The sequence below is a fragment of the Saccopteryx bilineata genome, chromosome 6 (assembly GCF_036850765.1).
Source record: "Saccopteryx bilineata isolate mSacBil1 chromosome 6, mSacBil1_pri_phased_curated, whole genome shotgun sequence".
In the NCBI taxonomy this organism is placed as follows: Eukaryota; Metazoa; Chordata; class Mammalia; order Chiroptera; family Emballonuridae; genus Saccopteryx; species Saccopteryx bilineata.
The window spans coordinates 207,584,082-207,611,671 of NC_089495.1; the positions used below are offsets into that span (position 1 = coordinate 207,584,082).

At 46.4% G+C, this 27,590-nt stretch overlaps 2 protein-coding genes across 6 annotated transcripts in view; both read right to left on the bottom strand.

Moving 5' to 3' along the window:
* LOC136308198 (zinc finger protein 585A-like) overlaps positions 1 to 27,101 on the bottom strand; it is a 126,949-nt gene extending 99,848 nt beyond the window's left edge. The window contains exon 1 of the mRNA XM_066235417.1: positions 27,060 to 27,101. The gene's annotated coding sequence lies outside the window, so the exon portion shown is untranslated. The remainder of the gene's footprint in view (positions 1 to 27,059) is intronic.
* LOC136308207 (zinc finger protein 343-like) lies at positions 906 to 27,120 on the bottom strand. 5 transcript variants are annotated; one of them, XM_066235446.1, is made up of 6 exons: positions 27,060 to 27,120; positions 25,844 to 26,096; positions 25,605 to 25,663; positions 22,598 to 22,724; positions 3,933 to 4,118; positions 906 to 3,192 (listed from the first exon to the last, which is right to left on the bottom strand). In XM_066235446.1, the coding sequence occupies exons 2-6, from the start codon at positions 25,962 to 25,964 to the stop codon at positions 3,170 to 3,172; spliced, it is 516 nt and encodes a 171-aa protein (XP_066091543.1). In that variant the 5' UTR covers positions 25,965 to 26,096; positions 27,060 to 27,120; the 3' UTR covers positions 906 to 3,169. The 5 variants fall into 5 exon arrangements, with proteins under 5 accessions (XP_066091543.1, XP_066091541.1, XP_066091539.1 ...); XM_066235444.1 differs by lacking the exons at positions 906 to 3,192; positions 3,933 to 4,118 and adding an exon at positions 16,090 to 19,300; XM_066235442.1 differs by lacking the exons at positions 906 to 3,192; positions 3,933 to 4,118 and adding an exon at positions 16,090 to 19,303.
* Between the last annotated feature and the right edge of the window lie 470 nt (positions 27,121 to 27,590).

A 27,590-nucleotide genomic window follows, 5' to 3' on the forward strand; every position in this document is an offset into this window, starting at 1 on the left:
ATGCTTTTGCTACAGCACACGGGCACGGTGCCATCTCTAAAGAGAGAGGGCTACTGACCTCGGCTGGGAAGGATATCAAAAATAAAGAAGAATCTTAGCATTACTAGAAGCTATCCAACTCCCCTCATAGTGATCATTCACTGCAAAGGACACCAAAAAGGAGATTCAAGAGAAGCCCGAGCCTGACCAGGCGGTGGCGCAGTGGATAGAGCGTTGGACTGGGATGTGGAGGACCCAGGTTTGAGACCCCGAGGTTGCCAGCTTGAGCGCGGGCTCATCTGGTTTGAGCAAAGCTCACCAGCTTTAGCCCAAGGTCACTGGCCATTCTCTGGCTGACAGCAGGTCCTAAAGAAGAATTCATCATCATGCCCATCAGCAGCAGTTTTCAGCAGCTGCAGGGGTGTGGGTCCTGATGAGGTTATCTAAGCAGAGGTCTGCAGGACCCCCAGTGAAGGATCTCCCCACGGCATGAGAACAAGGACACATGATCACAGGATCCCTGTCCACAATCCCTGCACACACACAGGCCCTCCCTGAGAATGCCCTCATGTGCCTGTCTGTTGCCCACAGGCTGTTATGTCACAGTTGACTTATTCTGAACGCCTCACCCTCAGTCCCTGCACACAGGCTTTTCCCGTAAGTGCCTCCCCCTTGTGCAATGGAGGCTGGTGTACGGCTAGAGCTACCTGCATGCTGCATGCGTGCGACTCCTCTGGTGAATGTGTCCTTGGTGCCTGATGACAGCTGACACATCACTGCAGGTTCAATTACTATATACACACAGAGAGAGACAGTTGGCTGTCTTTCTGGTTTAAGATAATGCTGGAGTCACGATCCAGCTGGTCCAGGGGTCTCCAAAAAAACTGGATGACGTGGGCAAGAAATGAGAAAGTCAAACCCTTCAGTTCATCTGCCGGGCATCTCTCCCAATGGCTAGTATAGCTTTATTTTTATATATTAAGTTATAATCACATGTTCTACAGAATGTATTAATACTTTTTTCTGCTCTAATATGGATAAATATTCCAGAAAGAGGTTAGTCCATTTCTTTAAGCTATAAATCAGGTGGCAAGCCATTCTAAGTACAGTTACACAATACCTTGAACAGCAAGAACAATACTGGCATCAGCCTTGCACGGGCTTCTGAAAGGTCACTATTGATTAACAATTCTGCTTTACCTAATGGCCTATTGTCTAGTAAAATCATTTTGTCTACTATTTTTGTCTACTAGTTAAGTTCTAACTTTATTTTTCTCAGAGTGTTCCACTACCTGAAGAACAGGTATGTAAGAGGAACAGAAAGTTTTTCTATTCTTCTATAGTATGAAAAGGCTAGGGGGTTAAGTAATCAGTTAGGTAAAGGCTGAAAGGTGCTTTTGTGTTCCGCCTCTGTTTCCCACCTATTCATAAGTCACAACTTATTTTCTCATAATATGATTTTTAGGAGGAAGTTTTCCTACAGACCTAGCCCCTTTTGGGGGATACCATAGCCAGCCTCCTATGTCTATGGGCTGAGGCAAGGGGGTAATAATCTTTAGCCGGGGTTTCTTCTGGGAACTCCGGAGGGGAACAGCTTTGACAGTGGGAAGTACAGTTGCCTTGATAATTGCCTCTGGCTCTTGTTTTAGGGTTTGCTGGTAAATTTTCTTAAAAGGAACACAAGGGGCTCGAGTGGTCAAGGAGGTATTAGTGTGGTTACTTTTAGAGTAATTCTGGAGACATAGTCACAGACTGGTTGACCTCAGGGTATCAAGTAGCCTGGGGAATTACAGTATTGTTGGAATCATACCGTGGACCCATGCCAATAGTGAATGCACATAACCCTAATAAGAAAAGAATTGTCAAAGGAAATGCCCAGATACGACCCAAAAAATATATGGTGTGCAAATGTTTCTTTCTTGCTGCCACTGTGTCAGACAGCAAGGTTGGATCAGCTCCCACCAAGATGAGGTCTGATTGCTGAACTCTTTTTTTTTTTTTTTTTTTTTTTTTACAAATACAGAGAGAGAGTTAGTGAGAGGGATAGACAGGGACAGACAGGAATGGAGAGAGATGAGAAGCATCAATCATCAGTTTTTCGTTGCAACACCTTAGTTGTTCATTGATTGCTTTCTCATATGTGCCTTGACCGTGGGCCTTCAGCAGACCGAGTAACCCCTTGCTTGAGCCAGAGACCTTGGGTCCAAGCTGGTGAGCTTTTGCTCAAACCAGATGAACCCACACTCAAGCTGGTGACCTCGAGGTCTCGAACCTGGACGCTCTATCCACTGTGCCACCACCTGGTCAGGCAGAAATTAATTTCTTTTCTTTTCTTTTTTTTTTCTGAAGCTGGAAATGGGGAGAGACAGTCAGACAGACTCTCGCATGCGCCCGACCGGGATCCACCCAGCACGCCCACCAGGGGCGACACTCTGCCCACCAGGGGGCGATGCTCTGCCCCTCCGGGGAGTCGCTCTGCAGCGACCAGAGCCACTCTAGCGCCTGGGGCAGAGGCCAAGGAGTCATCCCCAGCACCCGGGCCATCTTTGCTCCAATGGAGCCTTGGCTGCGGGAGGGGAAGAGAGAGACGGAGAGGAAGAAGGGGGGAGGTGGAGAAGTAAATGGGCGCTTCTCCTGTGTGCCCTGGCCGGGAATCGAACCCGGGTCCCCCGCACACCAGGCCAATGCTCTACCGCTGAGCCAACCGGCCAGGGCCTGATTGCTGAACTCTTGACAGTGATCCGTGCATACTCAGGGCTTCCCCCTTATGTGTCCTCAGTGTTTCATGACATCAGACCTGTAGCTAAAGCTTCACCCACAGTCCACGAAAATGTCACACTTGTCCTTGAATGAGTCCTCTACTGGTTAAGAAGTTCTGCTTTCCAGCTAAAGCCTCGTCCACAGCAACCACACTTCTAAGGATTCCCACCCGAGTAAGTCCTCTGGTGTCTCCTGAGGGCTAACTTATAACTAAATCCTCGTCCACACTCAGGGTAAATAAAGGGCTTCTCCTTGGAGTGAGTCCTCTGGTGTGCTTTGAGGGTTGACTTCCAACGAAATCCTTGTCCACACTCCAAGCACACGAAGGGTTTCTCCCCTGAGTGAGTCATCTGATGTTTCCTGAGTTTTGAATTAATATGAAATCCTCGTCCACAATCTAGGCACATGAATGACTTCTCCCCCGAGTGAGTCATTTGGTGTGTCTTGAGGTCTCTGAAAAAAACAATATTCTCGTCCACATTCCAGGCACACATAGGGTTTCTATCCCAAGGGAGTCATCTGGTGATTCCTGAGGGCAGACTTATAATCAAATCCGCTTCCGCATTCTGGGCACATGAAGGGCTTCTCCCCTAAATGATTCCTCTGGTGTCTCCTGAGAAATGTCTTATCATTAAATCCTCGTCCACACTGCAGGCACACAAAGGGCTTCTCCCCTGAGTGAGTCAGTTGATGTCTCCTGAGCTCTGACTTATAAGCATATGCTCTTCCACACATACAAAGGACTTCACCCCTGAGTCACTCCGCTGGTGTGACATTTGATTTATCACCAAATCTTTTGCCACCCTCATCATACAGGACAGGTTTCTCTGTGAATGAGTGCACCCCTGGGTGTCTGAGGAGGTGTTACTTAAGTGTGAAGCCTCGCCCACACTGGCTGCAAATGTAGGGCTTCTTACCTGAGTGGGTCACCTGGTTTGTAATAACTTTTGATTCCAGGCTGCAGTCTGGTTCATATTCGCTACAGCTCACAGCCCCGGATCTTGGGGTTTCTAATTCCTTCCTCCAATTGCCTATCTGCACAGGGGTTACCCCTTGGGCTGAGCTGGGCTCTATTTCTAGCATCGCATGACATTCTCTAGAAAGTTCTCAGGGTGGGCTGTGGAATGCACCTGAGGTTTCCCCCTCCCCTGTCCTCATAAACGAAAGTCTCAAGCCATCCTCTCTGCCTTCACCTTCTGTGTTTTCTCTCCAGCAACTCTGAGAAAAAGATATCCACTCCTGATGCCACAGGACCGATTCCCCCAGATAGAAGTCACACATGTCCAAACACATGAGAAGCACCTGCTGGCTGGACAGTGGCTCCCGGGAGAAATCCAAAAGTTGGCAGGAGCAGGGGTCTGTTTCTGGCTTTGATTCTGCTGGAGAAAGAAAGTTCGGTCACAGAAGCCCCAACAGGACTGCAGGGCTGTCCCTCCTGGTCTCTGGAAAACTAGTGCCCTCCTGCCACACCTGTTATTAATCATATGTGTACAATGTCATTTGTTTCCACCAATGATTTCTTTAGGTTCTGTTTTTACACAGTCCCTTTTCTATGTCAAAATTGGGAACCATCCCAGAAACATCTTCTACAATTCACTCAGACTGGGAGCTATTTAGGTAAGCAATCTGCCCTGTAAACAGTTTCAATACTAAGCTTTTTCTTTCTAGTAAGTCAGCCAAGCCATGACCCTCCCACTGGTGCCCTGTTTACACTTCTGTTGTACTTGGAGGTGACAGTCTCTATGACCTATGTAGAAATCTGCTTCATGACTTTACTAATCACACACACACACACACACACACACACACACACACAAGACTGAATACATAAGAAGTTACTTAATCAGGAGGGCTTCCAAACAGAAGAAATGGTACATTACACAGTCGTTGAACAGAGTGTATAAGAATTGAATCTGCCTGACCAGGCAGTGGCGCAGTGGATAGAGCATTGGACTGAGATGCAGAGGATCCAGGTTCAAGACCCCGAGGTCGCCAGATTGAGCGCGGGCTCATCTGGTTTGAGCAAAAAGCTCACCAGCTTGAATCCAAGGTTGCTGGCTCCAGCAAGGGGTTGAAGGCCCGCGGTCAAGGCACATATGAGAAAGCAATCAATGAACAACGAAGGTGTTGCAACGCGCAATGAAAAACTAATGATTGATGCTTCTCATCTCTCTCCGTTCCTGTCTGTCTGTCCCTGTCTATCCCTCTCTCTGAAAAAAAAAAAAGAATTGAACCTGAATTTCAGATTGCCCATCTGCAAACAAATACTGAGAATAATTAATTTCTAAGTACTAAGTTCTCTATTAAGTACTGTGACTTCCGCCATGGACAAGAAAGACACGGTCCATGTTTCAGGATTCTGGTAACCTGTGCCCAGACCAACGCAATCACACTGACATCACACTTGGCAACAGAATTTATTTGGGCCAATGGAGATTGATGAAAAGTTAATGCCACGTTGACACACATTTTTAAAAGCCACAATGTGGTATCCTGATTGCTGTCTTTCTCCTACTTCAAGAATCCCACACCCAGACAGAGTTGGGTCCTATCCTCTGGATTCCAGAACTAACAATGCAGTTTAAGAGTCAATACAAGACATGAACATTTGGACCTGGCCTGTCTGCTCAGTGGTAGAGCGTTGGCCTAGCATGTAGGTGTCCCGGGTTTGATTCCAGGTACTGCGGATGGCTTCACGGCCTCACCATAGGCACAGAAATATATCTGTTGCCAAGCAAAAAAGCAATACCCCAAGCGGGCAGAGCATTGCTGGGCAGAGGACTTGCAGGTGGATTCTAGTTGGGGCCCATGTGGGAGTCCTTCTTTCTGATTCCCTCCTATTCACTTAAGAAAAAATTAAAAAAAAAAATTGAATATTTTGATTAAGTGTTGAAATAATATTTTGATAGATTTGATAACATAGGATTGTTAATTTCACTCATTTAGGTCAAACTTTTTAAAAGTGTAATTACTAGAAAATTTAAAATTATCTCTGTGCCTCACACTGTATTTGCACGGCACAGCACTGACCTAGAACAAGGAGTGGGAACAACAGAGCTTGTGACCTATTTAATCCACCTCTCTCTCTTTGTACAGTCCACAACCTCAGGATGACTTTCAAATTGTGAAAGAGTCAGAAACCAGTCAAAAGAATAATAGTTCATGACACATAAAAACAATATGAAATGCAAACTTTGTTGTCCACAGAAAAAGTCCTACGGGGACACAATGATACTCCTTCATCCACGTGGCATCCTGGCTACTTTAGCGGGACAGGGAGAGAGTTCAGAGTGGTTAGAGATCACATCACTCACAAAACATGAAAAATAGCTCTTCTCTGGCCCTTTATAGAAAAATTGGGCAACAGCTGACTCAGAGTAATGTTGCAGTCGAAGGTATTTATCAAACTAAAATTAAAGAATCAAAATAAATTTCAAAAAAAACCTGAAAGAAACAGCTTATGAAACTCTACCCTCTGACGGTTGCAGAAGGCGTTTCTCACTACTCTGCCACGTGCAAACTGCACTTCCAGTCCCACCGGCCTCCTTACAGTCCTTACCCCTGGGAGGGACCGTCCCTTCCTTGAGGCCTTAGCGCTGAAATCTCCAGCTGAAATCATCTTGACCCAGACACAGAGAGTCTATCTCCCTCACCACATTACATCTTTGGTCACATGTTACCTCCTCATTGATCTTAAATTCAGCCCTCTACCCTGTCACACTTGATACTTCTTTATCCTGCTTCATTTGATCATTATTTTTGACTAGGAAGTGCTTATCACCATCTAACATACCATCCTATCCCTGCACGGGAAGCTGCATGTTTCTTAACTGTCTCATTACATTGGGGAAAGCCCCACAGGCAGGGGCTGCTATTCCCTCACTTCTGTGTGGCTCTAAGTGTCTAGAACATTTTCTGTCCCACGGTAGGTGGTCCATCCCGCTACCGCAGTAAGGAAGGACAGAACACAGCCTCACCCAGCGAGAGCAGGTTCCTGTAGTTCCTGTAGTTCTCCAGCGTCACTTCCTTGGCAGGGGTCCCCAAACTACGGCCCGGCCCGTGGGCCACATGCGGCCCCCTAAGGCCATTTATCCAGCCCCCGCCGCACTTCCAGAAGGGGCACCTCTTTTCATTGGTGGTCAGTGAGAGGAGCACATTGACCATCTCATTAGCCAAAAGCAGGCCCATAGTTCCCATCGAAATACTGGTCAGTTTGTTGATTTAAATTTACTTGTTCTTTATTTTAAATACTGTATTTGTTCCTGTTTTGTTTTTTTACTTTAAAATAAGATATGTGCAGTGTGCATAGGGATTTGTTCATAGCTTTTTTTATAGTCCGGCCCTCCAACAGTCTGAGGGACAGTGAACTGGCCCCCTGTGTAAAAAGTTTGGGGACTCCTGTTGTGCAGGCTCCTCTGCGCAGGGCTCAGCCTCCTCCATTCCGTCTTTGTAAAGACCACGGAAACATCACTAGATGTGATCAGTACCTATTAAAAAGTAATCTGTTAATGAAAAGCAAGTCACCATCAATTTTCCAGGCACGATGCATAAATTTCATGGCCCTTGTCAATCTAGATCTACAAAAATTGATCTACTTCTTTCCCTAGTACACAGTTCTATGCACTCAATTCTTCTGGCCATAATGATGGCTTTGTATTAAAACCCATGTGGTGCAGAACCGAGGTAAACACCCATTCCTGGGCCCTAGACATTTATGATTTCCTTAAAGAAGTGATTTCTGAATCAATCTGAAACCTGGCCTGACCCGGCAGGCTCACAGTGGATAGAGCATCAGACTTGGACACAGAGATCCAAGCTTTGAATCCCAGATATCACCATTTGAGCATGGGCTCATCCATCTGGAACCTGAACTCAACAGCATGAGTGTGGGGCTGCAGCTTGAGTGTGGGTTCACAGATATGACTCCGCAGTCAGGGGGTTGAGTCCATGGTCACTGGCTTGAGCTACAGGTCACTCCCTCTGCTGTACCTCCCATCTCAAAGCACAAGTGTGAAAGAATGACTGAACACTAAGGTGCTAAAATGCAGAATTCATGCTTTTCATCTCTCTCCCTTCCTGTCTAACCCTATTGGTCCCTCTTTCAGACTCTCTCTATCTGTGTCAAAAAAAAAAAAAAAGTTGAAACCTGAAACAGTATTCAAAAACATGACCGTGAGGATACACTATGGAGGAATTTTGAGATAGAGGAGTTATAGATGAGTAGAAAAGATTCATTCTAAATTGAACACCATGGTGTATGACACAGGCATGAACTATGTAGTGCTGTTTGCTTTTTCTCTTCCCCAGAAAAGAGAATATCCAGTTTGCTGATTCTATGGAAAATGAGCCAGCATTTCAAAAAAAATGAAGTAAAAACTGTAACCCCAACTCAACAGTGTTCTGGGCTTTCCCTCCTTTTCTTGGAGCGAGTCAGTGCAGTTGGAAGGCAGACCTAGGGGAAGAACAAAGCTCTGAGGGTGCAGGCCTCCCAGAATGCCCCGGGGAGCAGCTCCTCGGAGCCCAGGACAGAGGGAGCAGTCCCTTTACTCAGCTGGGGTCACTACAGTGCTCTCAGCTAAGCCCAGAGCCTTACTCCTCCTCCTCACCTCTCCAGACTCTCAACAACTCTCACCTTTAGCCTCATGATTTAAGGTCAGATTCTTCATGGTCTCCATGTCTTCCCTGTTCTCCTCCCGGTCCTGCTCTCCCAAGGCCGAAGGATCAGGCAACGTCACAGCCCCGGGATCAGAGGAGTTTTTGCGCTGAAATTCTGCCACCCGCCCAGGCAGCTTTACGTCATCACAAGATCGATTTCTGCTCCTGCCCCGGGTGACTTCTCTGAACCCTTCTTGTGAAAGCCCACCGTGTTTCCACAAGGCCAGCACCTGCGGGTGGAGCAGCAATGTGACGTTTCCACACTCCTTACTGTACAAATCAGGCACTGCAGGTCCTGATAGCTCCCACCCCAACCGCATCTTAAATCACTCACAGAGTTGGGCCATACTCAGCTCCACACAAACAAGCCTCAAAACCCAGAACTCTGTATTCACAATCAGTCCGGGGTTCCCACAACCATTCACACACACATGACCCTTGCCAAAAGCAGGGGGCCTATATTGTCGGCTCTGCACCCCCAACAACACAGGGAACGCCTGTCTATTTAGCTCTGGCTGCACTCCCGTGCCTGTTGCGGAGTAACCCACAAGGTACAGAACCAGACCCCAAATCGATTAGGAATTTGGAGAGCTTTTTTCCTCTGGCTGGCGGTCTGACCGTTGCAGGGGAGGGGGCAGGGACAACAAACAACCCCGAGCTCAAGGAGAGAGGGGTATTTAAAGGCAAAAACCTGGCCTGACCTGTGGTGGCGCAGTGGATCAAATGTCGACCTGGAATGCTGAGGTTGCCGGTTCAAAACCCTGGGCTTGCCCGGTCAAGACACATATGGGAGTTAATGCTTCCTGCTCCTCCCCTCCTTCTCTCTCTCTCTCTCTCTCTCTCTCTCTCTCTCTTTCTCTCTCTCTCTTTCTCTCTTCTCTAAAATGAATAAATAAATAAAAATAATTAAAAAAAATAAAGGCGAAAACCACAAGGTTACAGTTGTTTCGGAACGTTTGTACAATATCTTGTAAAAGTACACACTGTTCTAAAGATAATAAACTGTCTTCCTGCAATGTCTGCAAGGCTGACCCACAAAGAACACACCCTGGCTCTGTTAGCAAGACTAGATCTGCTCAGGCTGCAAGAATTTTCTACTTGCATCTGTAGCTATAAACTACAGTGTGTCCGTAAAGTCATGGTGCACATCTGACCGGTCACATGAAAGCAACAAAAGACGACAGAAATGTGAAATCTGCACCAAATAAAAGGAAAACTCTCCCAGTTTCATACCTTATTCAGTGCAGTTCGATGTGGGCTCACACACAGATTTTTTAGGGCTCCCTAGGTAGCTAGGGTTCCTTAGGTAGCTATCCCGTATAGCTTCTACAGACTCGTCACTGACTGATGTCCTACCAGAACGGGGTTTCTCCACCAAACTGCCAGTTTCCTTCAACTGCTTATCCCACCGAGTCATGTTATTCCTATGTGGTGGCACTTCGTTATAAATGCGCCGACATTCACGTTGCACTCTGGTCATGGCTTCGAATTTAGCAAAAGCCACAGAACACACTAAACTTTCCTCTGTACTGTCCACATCTGGACTGGCATGGCCATGGTCTGCTCCACTGTATACACGGTATTACGTCATCATCTGCGCATGCGCACATGCTGCCACATCATCCTACAGAAACTGGGAGGGTTTTCCTTTTATTTGGTGAAGATTTCACATTTCTGTCGTCTTTTGTGGCTTTCCTGTGACCGTCAAAAGTGCACCATGACTTAATGGACACACTGTATTTCCTCTTAAGCACTGAGCTAAATTGGATCAGGGGTCCTTAGCATGGGCTGGCACCCTAGCACAGTGCCCAGAGCCCAACTGAACCTTGTGGATACAACCCTGCAGCCACTTCCTTATGTGAACTGTACGGCCCAGAATCATCTCAATTCTTCCAAAATATGATATGAGAGTTCCTGCTCACTAGCTCCAGCGGGAGAGAGAAGGACCCCTGTATCGCCCCCAAATCAGATACTCCGGTCAAGCTGAGTCTCATCTCAATTCCCCGCCGGAAAATGCACATCTGGTTTTGCGATCTGGCTCTAAAAATGAAACCTGATGAACTTGCCGGACTAGCTACTTCACACCAGCCTCACTCCAACCGGATCCAATCCACCAGCTCCCACAACAGCTGAACTCTACTTCATCTTCTCTCATCTCTCCTTCCAGCACGGTAGTCATCCCCCCAGACTCCCGATCACCAGAACCAGCAGCAGAGGCTCACGTGATCTCCATGCTCCTCCGCGAAAGAACTACAATTCCCAGAATCCCTGGAGGTATCGCCTCCCATTGGCCGCAACACAACGTAAACTACGAGTATAATACATCTAAATAGTGTATACAGTAGTGGCACCCAACACGTTTTTCAAATTTTTCAATTCATTGATTTTAGAAAGAGAGAGAGTGGAGTCAGAAAGACACAGAGAGAGAAACTTGGATTTTTCATTCCACTAACTTCTGCATTGATTGGTTGATTCTTGTATGTACCCTGACTGGGGACTGAAACCGCAATCTTGGCACATTCCCTGATGCTATAACCAACTGAACAAACAGGCCAGCTCGACCGATCTCTTATCCTAAATTACCTAAGTATATATAAAGAAACAATAATTCCGGGTAGTAGTCCGTTCCCGGGATTTCAATCGGAAAGACTACAGTTCCCAGAAGAATCTGCGGCAGCATCTCCTGAGGTTTTTACCCTCGAGACCATTTCTCACCCGGTTCAATGTGCAAAAAGCATTTTCTGTTTCTGAGTCCAGGTGGTCTACCGGGCAGGCTGTGAGGCTGTTCTTCCCTTTTGCATGTCTTTCCCTTCCCGTGACCCAGCTAAACTCACTGCGTTTAAGGTGCATTACACACACACCTCCTTACGTGAGCGCTTCTAAGTGTGGCTCCGTGCTACTGGCCCGCCCCTGCGGGCACCCCACGTTACTAGCAGGAAAACCACCGAGGGAAGGCAAAGGCATCACCCCACTGTGGATGCTGTGCACTCGATCTCCTCTCTCCAAGTCAGCTGGTGGCAGAGAAATGCAGGACGGCTTAACAACAGAGTACAGCACACGATGTGAAAACTGAAATGTGACGTGGGGAAGCCATGTTCCCGCAAATTATAATGAAGCTCCTCTCTCCTACCCCTCCTTCCACGTGATAGAGCGGCATGAAGTGTTTCCTGAGATGGACAGGGAAGCTCTAAGGAGGGTCTAAGCACCGAGGTGACTGGACCTGGACTTTGCCCACAGCTCCAACCTCATCCCTGGTTTCCCCCCTACTCCAGTAGAAAGTTTCACCCTCCTAGACCTCGCATTTCCTCCTCGAAATAAACTCCTCCCCGCCTCTGTCTCCACCCTTGCCCCATGTTTACTTAGTGGATTCAGCCTACCTGAGGTGTAGGCTCCGATTTCTTTGCCTCCAGGAAGTCTCCTCTGGCCTCATTGTCTTGACATGGATTTCCTTGATTCCCAGAGAACATTTCCCAGAGCTCTTACCATTCTATTCTGTCCTAGTCTGTTCAGAGCTGTCTCTTAGGAGATTGGGATCTTTCTGAGGAATGCACCATCTACTGTGGCACTGCTGCATTTTATGTCCGGAACAATTCTTCTCTCAGCTTCTTAGGTCAATCTGCTATCACCAGAATTTATTTCCAGTTCACGTGTAGATTTCAGCCTAACTTAGGTTCTTTCCCTGGATATCTTGAATAAATTAATACTCCTGAAAGTTGAATACAGAACTTTGTGTGTATATGCATGTGTGCATTTTTCTGTAAGGACAATTTACTCTTTTTGATAGTCTCAAAAAACTTTATTATTGTTACAGAGACAAAGAGAGAGACTGATAGGGACAGACAGACAGGAAGAGAGAGATGAGGAGCATCAATTCTTCATTCCCACACCTCAGTCGTTCCATTCCTTTCTGGTATGTGGAAGTCTCAAATTGGGCTATTTGTGCCCAGAAGGAGGAGGAATAGGGAAGGGTGTGGCCAAACACCAGACCATTGGACCAAGAAACAACAGCTGGGGTATGTCGAAGCTGTCTTGGACAAATTAGTAGAATGATCTGTCTAAGAAGGACCCGTAAATTGGAGAGCTGAAATGACTTGTCATTGAAGCTGTATTATTCATGGGTGTTTATAGTAGCTAAGAGTCCCAAAGCAATGTTTCATGATGGGAGGAGAGGTCATAGTTAAGGGATCTGCACTTAGAATATGGAAGTCTAAAGAGAGTGTACCAATAAAGGGTCCATGAAAATGCAGGACTTGACCAGACAGACCATCAAGAAACAATGATGTCTAGATGAGGATGAGAGCTATTCAGCAGAGACCTGAGAAGAGATTGGGAGAAAAAAAAAACCCAGGGAACGAAGCTATTGGTCAAATAAGTTTGTAAATATGACATATATGTTTGCTCGCTTATAGTTTGCATTGGGTATGGGTGACAAGGTGGAAGCAGGCAGGGTCGTTATTGCCGAAGGCTGAGTTTTGTTTTGTTTTGTTTTCGAAGGCTGAGTTTTAAGACTAAACTTTTTCCCACACCCTTGACTGTTGCATAATAGCGGGTGGTGCACTCTCATGAGGAATCCCATTATGCCTCAGATAAGTGACTTTGTATCAGAGACTCCCTTGATTGTATATTGGATTAAAGGTTTGGATTTCTACACTATAAAATGGGGCAAACCAGGAGCTTGCTCTCTCTCCGTTCCTGAGATTCGCTTTAGAGAGGAGAAAAGGGTAGAGAAAGGCCACGTGGAACAAGGTAGAGAAAGGATAACAGAAAAGGCCACGTAGAGGGTAGGAGGAGCAGCTAAGATGGCGGAGTGCTGAAGGAGAAGCCAGTTTGTGCAGAGGGAAGGAGATGGGGGAACAGAGGTGAATAAGGCTGGTGAGGTACAAACCTTTGATTCTAGGAAACTCGGATAAGTCAGTGGCTTGGGAGCCCTGAATTCAAAGGAAAGTGTTTTCCCACCGTGTGTATTTCTTGCCCACCGGATGCAAGCTACGATTGAGGCAATGGCCCACCAGTTCTTGGCTCCGTTGTTTCATTACCATTTGTCCAAATCAAACCCGAACCTACACAGGCCAGGCAGCTGTGATGGTGGCCGTGGATACTGGCCATACAGGAGCCTTTACAGCAGCCAATGGGAGTAATCATTTAAGAGAAGCAGCAATTCAGTCCTAGGTGACCAGAGACACCCCTCCCCTCTGGAACCTCGATCATCCACTCCACACAAAGGTTCAGATTCCCCAACAAATCTACTAGGTTTATTTAAAACTTATTTCTTCTTCAAGAGTTGGATTTAGGCAGTGTTGGGTAGATAAAATATATTATGCTCACTTTGTTAAAGATGGTGCTGCTCACATGGAAGCCCGTTGCCCAGGTGATCACTTGGGATGTGCTTGATTACATTAATGTGTGTTGGGGGCGGGCTGTGGGTGGGCAGGATACTTATATCTTGGGGCTTGGTTATAGGACTAAGCCTTTCCCACCCTTTTTGATGTAGGGTGGTACAATCCCATCATGCCTCAGATAAGTGACTTTGTATTACAGACGTCCCTATTTGTATATTGGATTAAAGGGGTTCCTGGGATTAGCATAGAGAGGAGAACAGAGAAAGGCCACATGAAGGAGGCCAGGAGAAGCAGCCAAGATGGTGGAGTGCTGAGTGAGAAGCCAGTTTGTGCAGAGTTTGTGCAGGGAGAAGAAAGGAGATGGGGAACAGAGGTGAATAAGTCTGGTGACCTAGAAACCTTTGATTCTAGGAAACTCGGATAAGTCAGTAGCTTTGTGAGCACTGAATGAGTGGATTTTGGAGCCCAGTGTGTGTTTTACTTGCCCACCAGGTGCAAGCTAGGATTAAAGATGATAATGGCCCACCAGTTTTTGGCTGCGTTGTTTCTTTACTGACTGTCCGAATCCAATGAGAACCTGCACGGGCCAGGCGGCTGTGACGGTGGCCGTGGCTACTGGCTTTACATGCAAGAAACTTGGGCTGTGAATGTGAATTATTTTCCAGATGCATGTGTGAGTAAGGGGCACAGACTGAGCTAAAAAACAAACAAACAAAAAACATTACTGAAACAGGACAGGAAAACATCTGGAAGAATTGTGTATGAAAATTGTAAAGCCAGCGGCCAATGCCATGGCCATGCAGATGCAGGTTCACAATGGATTCCTGCAGCAGGCAAAGGAATAGTGGAGACAGGAAATGGTGGGTGTCAGTCAAATAAGTTTGTAAATATGATATATATGTTTGTTCGCTTATACATTGCATGAGGTGTGAGAGACAGGCTGTAAACTGGCAAAGTCATTATAGCCTAAGGCTTAGTTTTAACAGTAAGCCTTTCCCGTCCTTTTAATCCTAAAATCTTCTCAACACTAAGCTTTTTTTCCCCACACCCTTGACTGTTGCATGATGTGGGGTGGTGCACTCTTATGAGGAATCCCATTTTTGCCTCAGATAAGTGGCTTTGTATGAGAGACTTTCTTTTTGCATACTCTCTCTCTGTTCCTGAAATTAGTATTGGAGAGAGAGGTAGCCAAGTGGCGGAGTGCTGAAGAAGCCAGTTTGTGCAGAGGGAAGGAGATGGGGAACAGAGGTGAATAAGGCTGGTGAGGTAAAAACCTTTGATTCTAGGAATACGTGAATGAATCAGTGGCTTTGGGAGCCCTTAATGGAAAGGGAAGTGTTTTCCCACTGTGTGTATTTCTTGCCCACTGGGTGCAAGTTAGGATTAAAGGTAATGGCCCACCAGTTCATGGCTTCATTGTTTCGTTACTGTCTGTCCGAATGAAATGCCAACCTGCATGGGCCAGGCAGCTGTAATGATGGCCGTGGCTACTGGCTTTACCATGGGCCATTCTGTTTCTTACTCTTATAACGCAGATCAAACAGGCAGAAAAGGCCGCTTCCCTCTCATTCAAGGCTCCCAAGCCCAAACTCATTCTCAGGCTTTACAGGAGCGCTGAGCCCCCACAAGTCAGAGCAAGGCTCCCAAGCATCTCAACACTTCCTCACTCCCTATGCACTCTCCAGCAAAAACAGGCTGGGGGATAAAATCATTCTCCAGTCAAGAATAGGAAACAATTGTCCCTCCCAAGCAGGGAGGCAAAACACAGTTTGTAATTTGCTGCCCTGAGGGCAAGCACCTGCAGCCTTCCTTACACTACACACACAGGGCAGTGCCCCAATACAAAGGAGCAAACCTAAATACAGTCTTTACCCAACAAAAATATAGCAGTGGTCATTCTTACGTGACATCAATGAAATCTTTTATCTCTTTATTCCAATTATAAAAAGTGAAAAAATAAAGACATGTCTATTGAATACCTAGTGACATCGTCACTCTCATAGAGTGGGGGAGGGTATAGGACTTTTGAGAGCCCCTCAAAGGTGACTCATAACAGAGGTAGTTATTCACAGGAACAAGAATGTCCTGTTGGAAGCTTGAGAAGACACAACAGGATAAACTCCACCTACAAACACTGCCCACATCTGTCTTCTCCCAGAGTGACCCCTGTAGCACCGTGAGGTATGACTGATTGCTAAGGTATCACAAGTCCCTTCCTGGCCACCTAAAGTTTATCCTAACTTACTGTAGTAATACAGCCCAATCAGAACTACCAGCATCCAGAGTCCTGGGGGGGGCGGGGGGGCGGGGAAGCAAAGCTACTCAAGACAGAAACTGATTGCAAGGGGAAGAGGAGCCCAGTTTCTCACAGCTTTTATTGAGCAAAGAACAAAACAACTTTACAATAACAAAGGCAACAGGATTACAAAAGAGGAAGATCAGCAGATGAGAAGAAATAATGAATGAATACGGGCCTTTTTGCTAAGGTGAATTAAGGGCTAGTATGGGTCAGTACATTATTTTTCTTTTGCTAATTAACAAGCACAAAGGAAGAGAAAATCTAGAACCTCTAGGCTACTTTTCTAAAGCCCCTTCAGGAGCATTTCTCTGTGTCCGCACAAAGGTCATTCACACACAGAGTGTCCTGGTGTTGCATCCAAAACACATTCACTCAGGGCTGTTAACTAGTTTCCCAATCAGGTCATACAGGGTTCAAAGTGAGATGGCCAGTTGCCTACAATGCAGCTGTTCTATGATGTATCCTGAGGTGAGCTTTTCCCTAGTCTGTGCCCATTCATCTCACACACATAGAACGTATACGCTGGAATTTGTGAGGGGTGGTATACGGTCAGAGCTGTGACTATTCTCCTTATACACTTAAGATGTCTCCTGAGAGTGGAGTCCCTGGAGAGACAATGGGTGGAGAATTGAGTGGTTTATTGGTGACTGAGGGTTGGACTGGGCAGAGGAAGAAGCTGACCTGCAGTGTGTTCACAGCTGAGATCTCATGGGCACTCCTGACCCAGGATGACCTCTGAACCCAACAGAGTCAAGGGGTCAGGTTTTGTCTCCTCATCTCAATTAGTCATGGGCAGGAGCCACCCTGTGTGAAGGGGCCATTCCCTGTGGCTGACAGCAGGTCCTACAGAAGAATTCATCACCATGCCGATCAGCAGCAGTTATCAGCAGCTGCAGGATCCTGGGTCCTGATAAGGTGATCTGAGCAGAGCTCCACAGGATCCCCACTGAAAAATCTTTTCTGAGCACAAACAAGAACACATGAACACATGATCACAGGATCCCTGTCCAAAATCCCTGCAAACACACGGCCCCTCCCTGAGTATGCTGTCATGTGCCTGCCTGTTGGTCACTGGCTGTTCTGTAACTGTTCAATTTGTGCTAACACCTTACCTACAGTCCTTGCACACATGCTTCTTCTCTAAGTGCATCCTCCTTGTGCAATGGGAGCTGACTTACGGCTACAGCTACCTGCAAGCTGCATGCATTTGACTCCTCTGGTGAATGTGTCCTTGGTGCCTGATGACAGGCAACACATCTCTGCAAGTTCAATTACTATACACACACACAGGGAGACAGTCGGGTGTCTTTCTGATGTAAGATGAGGTCTCACTGATTGCTGAAGTCTTGATCATGATCCCTGCATACACAAGGCTTCCCCCTCCATGTGTCCACAGCTGTCTGATGACATCAGACTTGTAGCTAAAACTTCACTCAAACTCCATGAAAATGTTACATTTTCCTCGATTGTGTCCTCTGCCGATTAAGAATTTCTACTTTCTAGCTAAAGCCTCGTCCACAGCAACCGCACTTCTAAGGATTCCCTCCCGAACAAGTCCTCTGGTGTCTCCTGAAGACTAACATATAACAAAATCCTCGTCCACACTCTGGGCACATGAAGGGCTTCTCCCCCGAGTGAGTTCTCTGGTGTTTCCTGAAGGCTAACTTATAACAAAATCCTTGTCCACACTCTCGGCACATGAACGGCTTCTTCTCCAAGTGAGTCCTCTGGTGTCTCCTGAAGGCTAACTTACAACCAAATCCTCGTCCACACTCTGGGCACATGAAGGGCTTCTCCCCCAAGTGAGTATTCTGGTGTCTACTGAGGGATAACTTATAAGCAAATCCTCGTCCACACTCTGGGCACATGAAAGGCTTCACCCCCAAATGAGTCCTCTGGTGTCTCCGTAGCTGTCCATTATCACGAAAACCTCGTCCACACTCTGGGCACAAAAATGGCTTCTCCCCTGAATGAACCATCTGGTGCTCCCTGAGTTTTGACTTAAAAAGAAATCCTCGTCCACACTCTATGCACAAGAAGGGCTTCTCCACCGAGTGAGTCATCTGGTGTATCCTAAGGACAGACCTATAAATATATCCCCGTCCACACTCTGTGCACATGAAGGGCTTCTCTCCCGAGTGAGTCTTCTGGTGCTCCCTGAGTTTTGACTTAAAAAAAAATCCTCGTCCACACTCTGGGCACACAAAGGATTTCTCCCCCGAGTGAGTTCTCTGATGTCTCCGTAGCTGTCCGTTATCACGAAATCCTCGTCCGCACTCCAGGCACACAAAGGGCTTCTCCCCGGAGTGAGTCCTCTGGTGTGTCCTAAGCGCTGACCTAAAAATATATCCTTTTCCACACTCTGGGCACATAAAAGGCTTCTCCCCCGAGTGAGTCATACGGTGTGCCTTGAGTATTGAAATAGTAAGAAATCCTCGTCCACACTCTGGGCACACGAAGGGCTTCTCCCCCGAGTGAGTCATTTGGTGTATATTGAGTTTTGTCCTAGTGATAAATCCTCGTCCACATTGTAGGCACACGAAGGGCTTCTCCCCTGAGTGAGTCAGTTGATGTCTCCTGAGCTCTGACTTATAATCATATGCTCTTCCACATTCAAGACACACAAAGGGCTTCACCCTCGAGTTAGTCCACTGGTGTACCGTGACATCTGATTTATCACCAAATGTTTTGCCACACTCATCACACAGGAAAGGCTTCTCTGTGGATGAGGGCGCCCCTGGGAGTCTGAGGAGGTGTGATGTACGTGTGAAGCCTCGCCCACACTGGCTGCAAACGTAGGGCATCTCCCCTGAGAGGGTCACCTGGTTTGTCATAACGTTTGATTCCAGGCTGCAGTTTGGTTCGTTTTCACTACAGCTCACAGATCGGGACCTCGGGGTTTCTAATGCCTTTCTCCCTTTTTTTGTCTGCACAGTGGTGACCCTTTGGGCTGAGCTGGGCTCTATTTCTAGCACCGCATGACCTTTCCTAGAATGTCCCCTGGGTGGGCTGCGGAATGTGCCTGAGGTTTCCCCCTCCTTTGTCGGAACAAACAAAAGTCTCAAGCCATCTTCTCTGCGTCCACCATATGTGTTTTCTCTCCAGGATCGTTGAGAAAAAGATGTCCAGCCCTGATGCCACAGGCCCGAATCCCCCGGATGAAAGTCACACGTGTCCGAGCACATGGGAAGCACCTGCTGGCTGGGCAGTGGCTCCTGGGGGAAGGCCGGAAGGTGGAAAAAGTGAGGGTCCGTTTCTGGCTTTGATTCTGCTGGAGAAAAAAAAGTTCAGTCAGAGAAGCCCCAACAGGATGCAGAGAGTCCCCACCTGGTCTCAGGAAAACCAGTGCCCTCCTGCCACACCTGTTATTAATCATATGTGTACAATGTCATTTGTTTCCACCAATGATTTCTTTAGGTTCTGATTCTACACTGTCTCTTTTCTTCAGAACTCTAGTGAAACCATCCCAGAAACATCTTCTACATGTCACTCAGACTGGGAACCTTCTAGGTAAGCAACCTGCCCTGTAAATACCTTCAATAAATCAGCTCTTTCTTTCTAAGTCAATCAAGCCATGACACTCCATGATTCTCCCACTGATGCCCAGTTTACACTTCCCGTGTACTTGGAGGTGACAGTGTCTGTGACCTATGTGGAAATCTCCTTCATGACTTTACTTATTACCAAAAAATAAAAAGACTGAACACAGAAAAAGTTACTTAATCAGGAGGGTTTCCAAACACAGGAAACGGTGCATTGCGCAGGGGTTGAACACAGTGTTAAAGAAATGAACCTGAATTTCAGGATGTCCATCTGCAAACAAATACTTAGAAATAATATCTAAGTGCTAAGATCTCTATTAAGTAATGGGACTTCTGCCATGGACAGAAAAAGATATGGCCCATGGTTTCAGGACTCTGGAACCCTGCGCCCAGACCAATCTCATCACACTAACATCACACTTCTCAACAGCATTTCCACGGGCCAATGGAGATTGGTGAAGAATTAGTGCTACTTTGAAACACATTTGTAAAAGCCACAATGTGGTTTCCTCAATGCTGCTCTTCCCCTACATTTTGAGAATACCAGACCCAGCCTGACCAGGTGCTGCTGCAATGGATAGAGTGTCAGACTGGGACACGGAGGACCTAGATTCGAAACCCCAAGTTTGCCAACTTCAGCGTGGGTTTATGTGGTCTGAGCAAGGTTCACCAGCTTGATTTCAAAGTCACGGATTTGCACAAAAGGTCACTCTGCTGTAGTCCCCAACTCAAGGCATATATGAGGAAGCAGTAATGAGACATAAGGTGCTGCAATAAAGAATTGATGTTTCTTATTTCTCTCCCTTCCATTCTGTCTGTTTCTATCTGTACTTCTCTCTGTCTCTGTCACAAAAAAAAGAAAAAGAGAATAGCAGACCAAGTCAGAGGTAGAACTTTTGCCAAGATTCCAGAACAGACAGAGCTTAACAAGAGGCAATACATGAAATGAACATTGGGTCCTGAATTGTCGGCTCAGTGGTAGACCATCCGCTTACCATGTAGGTGTCCCGGGTGTGATTCCTGGTCAGGGCAACAGGAGAGGCAACCATCTGCTTCTCCTCCTCTCCCATCCACCTTCTCTCTGCCTATCTCTCTCTCTTTACCCCTTCCAGCCATGACTCAGTTAGAGAAAGATAAACTCAGAAGCCGAGGATGACTCCATGGCCTCGCATCAGGCATTAATATAGCTCTGTTGCCAAGCAACAAAGCAATGGCCGCAGGTGGGCACAGCTTCCTGCAGGAGAAGCCTTGTGGGTGGATCCCTCTCAGGACCCATGCGGGAGTGTTTCCGTTTGGCTCTGTGGATCTCACTTAAAAATATTTTAAAAAGCTATTGTTTTATATATTTTTTTTTTTTTTTTTTTTTTATTTTTTACAGAGACAGAGAGTGAGTCAGAGAGAGATAGACAGGGACAGACAGACAGGAACGAAGAGAGATGAGAAGCATCAATCATTAGTTTTTCGTTGCGCGTTACAACACCCTAGTAGTTCATTGATTACTTTCTCATATGTGCCTTGACCGTGGGGCTACAGCAGACTAAGTAACCCCTTGCTGAAGCCAGCGACCTTGGGTTCAAGCTGGTGGGCTTTTGCTCAAACCAGATGAGCCTGCGCTCAAGCTGGCGACCTCGGGGTCTTGAACCTGGGTCCTCTGCATCCCAGTCCTACGCTCTATCCACTGCACCACCGCCTGGTCAGGCTGGAGGACCTCTGCTTGCGGGCAGCAGCAGAAAGCCCATCATCTCAGCACTTTCCCTTAACCGAGTGGCTTTGCTTTTTCATATTCTTCTGGCGGGCGAGCTCACGCTGGTTACAGCGGGTCATGGCGACGCCAGCGGCTCCGGCCTGCCTGTTTCGTTCCCTCGTCCACTCTGACGTTACACACCCCGCCCCTTTCTCCCAGCGTCTGTTTTATATTTTGATTACATTTTGAAATAATATTTTGATAGATTAGATGACAAAACATTTATTAATCTCATCCAGGTATGTTTATGTTATTAAAACATGTAGTTACCACAAAATTTAAAATTATCCCTATGGCTCACATGATATTTGCACTGAAGAGCACAGATCTAGAACCATCTGTGAAAACAATAGAGCTTCTGACCTATTTAATCCTCCCCTCTGTTTCTTGAAATGTCCATAAGCTCAGGATGGTTTTTACATTGTATAGAGAGAAAAACAAACCAAAAGAATAATAGTCCATGACAAATAAAAATGATGTGAAATTCGTATTTTGGTTTCCAGACAGAAAGTGTTAGAGGGACACAATGATACTCATTTACCTACATACCGTCCTGGCTACTTCAGCGTGACAGGGAGAGAGTTCAGAGCGGTTAGAGATCATATCACCCACAAAACACCTAAAATACCTATCCTCCGGCACTTTATAGAAAAAGTGGCCAATGGCTGACTCAGGGTAATGTTGCAATTAAAAATATTTATCCACCTAGCATTAAAGAATCAATGTACTTTTCTAAATAAAAGAGAAAAAAACTAGCTCATGAAACGCAAAACTCCAATGGTTACAGAAGGCATTTCTCACTACTCTGCCACGTGCAAACTGCATTTCCAGTCCCACCGGCCTCCTTACACTCCTTATCCTGCAGGGACATCCTCTCCTTAATGCCTTAGCGCCAACACGTCTCCAACTGAAATGTTCTTGCCTTAAACACACATAGAGTCTAACTCCATCACCACATCATGTCTTTGGTCAAATGTTACCTATTCATTAATTTTAAATTCAGCCCGCCACCCTGTCACACTCGATACTCCTTTATCCTGCTTCATTTAATCATTATTTTTGACTAGAAAGTGCTTAGTAACATCTAACGTACCATCCTATCCTTGCATGGGAAGCTTCCTCTTTCTTATGTCTCAACACATTGGGAAAAGAAAGCCCCCATGGGCAGGGGCTGCTATTCCTTCACTTCTGTGTGGCTCTAAGTGTCTAGAACATTTTCTGGCCACGGTAGGTGGTCCATCCTGCTACCGCAGTAAGGAAGGACAGAACACAGCCTCACCCAGCGAGAGCAGGTTCCTGATGTTCTCCAGCATCACTTCCTTGTACAGGCTCCTCTGCGCAGGGCTCAGCCTCCTCCATTCCTCCTTTGTGAAGACCACAGCCACATCCCTGAACGTGATCGGTACCTATTAACAAGCAATTTGTTAATGAAGAGCAAGTCACCATCAATTTTCTAAACACAATGCATAAATTTTGTGACACTGGGGGGTCTAGATCTATAAAAGTTGGCCCAGTTCTTTCCCTAGTACACAGTTCTATATTCCAAATTCTTCTGGCCATGACTATGGCTTTGAATTAAAGACGAAGGGGCGAAGAGATGACACATACACCCATTCCTGGACCCTAGACATTTATGATTTCCTTAGAGAAGAGATTTGTGAGTCAATTTGAAACTTGGCCTGACCAGGCAGGCTCACACTGAATAGAGCATCAGACTGGGATGCAGTGTACCCAGGTTTGAATCCATGATATCGCCATCTTGCGTGCGGGCTCATCTAGCTGGAACGTGGACTCAAGAGCATGAGTGTGGGGTCACTGGCTGCAGCGTGGGTTCATAATATTACCCCATGGTCACTGGCTTCTGTCTAATATCACTGGCTTGTGCAAGGGGTCACTCCCTGTGCTGTAGCTCCCATCTCAAAGACAAATGTGAAAGCAATGATTAAAGAGTAAGGTTGCTGCAATGAAGAATTCATGCTTTTTCAGCTCTGTCCCTTCCTGTCTGTCCCTATCGGTCCCTCTTTCATGCTCTGTGTCAAAAAAAAAAAAAAAATTGAAACCTGAAACAGTGTTTGTTCAGGAAGGTGACCTTGAGGATGCACCATTCTGAGGAATTCTGAGATGGAAGAGTTAAGAGACGGGCAGAAAAGTTTTATTTTAAAAGGACTTGCTGTCCACAGCGTATATTTCAACACAAAACTCATAACCCGTAAAGAAAGAGTGAATGTTCAGTCCAGGGAGACTGTATAACTCAACAGAGAACTGAAAAGCTGTTTTCATTTTACATAACGGGAAAATTTATTTAGACTTTCTTACAGTCTTATATTTGTAGGTTCTTTCTTTCTTTCACACCCTGTATCTCTCCCCAGGAGATTAAGAGTGAAACTTTGAGCCTGACCAGGCGGTGGCGCAGTGGATAGAGGGTCGGACTGGGATGCAGAGGACCCAGGTTCGAGACCCCGAGGTTGCCAACTTGAGCGCGGGCTCATCTGGTTTGAGCAAAGCTCACCAGCTTGGACCCAAGGTCGCTGCTCGAGCAAGGGGTCTTGCTCTGCTGAAGGCCCATGGTCAAGGCACATACGAGAAAGCAATCAACAAACAACTAAGGTGTCGCAACAAAAAAATGATGATTGATGCTTCTCATCTCTCTCCGTTCCTGTCTGTCTGTCCTTATCTATCCTTCTCTCTGAATCTCACTCTGTCTCTGTAAAAAATAAATAAATAAACAAAACCAAAAAAAAAGTGAAACTCTGAGGCAACTCTGGAGACCAACCCCGCTCCCTCCTCAGGCTGTGGCTCTCATCATTGTTCATGTTTTCTGACTCATCCTGGCAAGTTCAATAAAGATTACTGCCCCCAAATATGTGGCTAATCGGCAGGAGACGCTTGGGCATGCACAAACACATTGACCCTCCCCCTCCAGAAATGACTATTCTTTTAGCAAGGCTCACTTGGCCGTTCTGCCTGATCTACTTATGTAACCTGAGGGAGAATAAAAAAAAAAAAAAACAATCAAAGCACAGATGAGCTACATAACATCACCAGACCACAAAACCAGTCTGAGTCCTATATTAAAAGCTAGTTAAAACAACAGACTAAGACAGAAAGAAAAAAAAAAGAATTTTAAGTATGTACAAATCTCACCAAACCCTGGAAGAACACAGAACCAGACCAGGAAGCTTTAGCCAGGGCTGCAAAATGGGCCTCCCACTGGGCGCATTTAGGAGGAAGGGTCCATGAGAACCGCCCATTCAGGAGTGTCTGAGACCCTACACATTCTTATGGAAAAAGTTTGGCTGGGGGATATTTCATAAGGACCCTTCCTTCATAGCCTCTAAGAACAAAAAAGATCACCTCATTCAGAATATTTAACTAGGCAAACAAGCAAGTGATTAAGAACATCCTTCCCAGTTTAGGGGAAACAACAGCAGGACCTCTCAACCCAGAGTAAAAAAACTCAGTCTTTCCTGCAAAAATTCCTTTTTTCATGAACTATTCTGTTCATGTTCTTTGAGTTCAAATTCACATATTTTTTAAATACTGTTCCTCCACACTATGCTCTGCTTCTCCCCTTGTTCAAAGATATCAATAGTAAAAAAGTAAAAAGATGTCCGCTGCAAAAGACAGTAACTTTAGCCTGACCAGGCAGTGGCGCAGTGGATAGAGCATCGGACTGGGATGCTAAGGACCCAGGTTCGAGACCCTGAGGTCACCAGCTTGAGCGCGGGCTCATCTGGTTGAGCAAAAGCTCACCAGCTTGGACCCAAGGTCGCTGGCTCAAGCAAGGGGTTACTTGGTCTGCTGACTGCCCACAGTCAAGGCACATTATGAGAAAGCAATCAATGAACAACTAAGGTGTCGCAACGAAAAACTGATGATTGATGCTTCTCATCTCTCCGTTCCTGTCTGTCCCTGTCTATTCCTCTCTCTAACTCTCTGTCTCTTTAAAAAAAAAAAAAAAAGACAGTAACTTTAACTAGTGTGATGTGAAATAAAATCAAATAGTAAATTTAAATTTTTTAATAACGTTTTTCAAAAATATCCCTTATATTTTGCACTTTGCAGGGCTCTACTAATCTTGGGTAGATTTTCCAACAATAAAAATAAAACACAAATGCAGGAGTCATTCCAAATTGACCAACATGGTGCCTGAAAGAGGCATGAACTGTCTAATGTTGTTTGCTTTTTCCCTTCTCAAAAAAAGAGAATATCCAGTTTGGCTACTCTCTGGAAAATGAGCCAGCATTTCATTATAAAAAAATGAAAAAAATGTAACCCCAACTCACCAGTGTTCTGGGGTTTCCCTCCTTTTCTTGGAGCGAGTCAGTGCAGTTGGAAGGCAGACCTAAGGGAAGAACAAAGCTCTGAGGGTGCAGGCCTCCCAGAATGCCCCGGGGAGCAGCTCCTCGGAGCCCAGGACAGAGGGAGCAGTCCCTTTACTCAGCTGGGGTCACTACAGTGCTCTCAGCTAAGCCCAGAGCCTTACTCCTCCTCCTCACCTCTCCAGACTCTCAACAACTCTCACCTTTAGCCTCATGATTTAGGGTCAGATTCTTCCTGGTCTCCATGTCTTCTTTGTTCTCCTCCCGGTCCTGCTCTCCCAGGGCTGAAGGATCAGACAACGTCACAACCCCAGGGTCAGACATCTGTTGGCCCTGAAATCCTACCACCCGGCCAGGTAGACATTGTCTTATCAACTAGATTGACTTCTGCTCCTGCCCCGGGTCACTTTCCGAACTGTTTTTGTGAAAGCCCCCGTGTTTCCACGAAGCCAGCACCTGCGGGTGGAGCAACGATGTGACGTTTCCACACTCCTTACTGTACAAATCAGGCACTGCAGGTCCTGAGAGCTCCCACCCAACCGCATCCCCACTCACTCACCGACTTGGGCCAGAGTCGGCCCCACACAAAGAAGTCCCAAAACCCAGAACTCCATATTCACAATCAGACCAGGGTTCCCACAACCATTCACACACGCATGACCCAAGTAGGTGTTCCCTTGCCAAAAGCAGGGGGGGCTATGTGGTCGGCTCTGCACCCCCACCCACCACAGGGATTGTCTATTTAGCTATGGCTGAACTTCTGTGCCCAGAGCCCAAATAAACCTCGGAGAAGCACGCCTATGTGAATTGTATGGCCCATAATCAGTCCAATTCCTCCAAAAAATGATGAGCCTGACCAGAGGTGGCGCAGTGGATAGGGCGTCAGACTGGGGCGCGGAGGACCCAGATTTGAAACTAGAAGGTCGCCAGCTTGAGCGCGGGCTCATCTGGTTTGAGCAAAGCTCACCAAATTGGACCCAAGGTCGCTGGCTAGAACAAGGGGGCACTGGGTCTGCTTTAACCCCAAGGTCAAGGCACATATGAGAAAGCTTAGTCAATGAACAACTAAGGGGCCGCAGCAAAAACCTGATGATTCTCATCTCTCTCCCTTCCTGAACGTCTGTCCCTGTTTATCCCTCTCTCTGACTCTCTCTCTCTGTCTGTGTCACACACAAAAAAAAATTATATGAAAATTCTTGCTCACCTGCTCCAGCGAGAGAAGGAAGGACCCCGGTAGGACCCGCAACTCACGTCTTCTAGCAAGCTAAATCTCATCCCATTTCCCTGCCATTAAATACACGTCTGGGGCCCCGTCTCTGCTCCAAAACTTCCCGCACTTCTCGTTCCATCTACTGCACACCAGGCCTCACTCATCCCGGGTCCAAGCAAGCTCCCAGCACGGCTCCTAACCCTACTCACCACCTCTCTCATCCCTCCTTCAAGCACGGTACGCGATCCGGGAAAGCCACGCTTATTGGAACTAGCTGCAGAGGTCACGTGATCTACGGGGGTCACCTGAGCAAGAACTACAATTCCCAGAAACCCTTCAGGCTTCGCCTCCCATTGGTTGAAGAACAGCGTGCTTTAAACCACTTTAATATATCTTCACCGTGTCTTGTAAAATGAGTGACGACCCGTTTTTTAAATTTTTTATTTATTGTTTAGAGAGAGAGGAAAACAGAGAAAGAGAGAGAGAAACAGAGAGAGATAGAAACATGGATTTGTCGTCCAACGTATTTATGCAATCATTGATTGATTCCTGTTTGTACCCTGACTGGGGATCAAAACTGCAAACTTAGCACACTGCACGATCCTCTAACAAACTGAACTAACCGGCCAGCTCTACCCATCTTCTTCTCTCAAGGTGCACAATATAAAATAGATAATGATTCTAGAAAGCAGTCTGTTCCCACGGTTTCAATCGGAAACACTACAGTTCCCAGAAGCCTC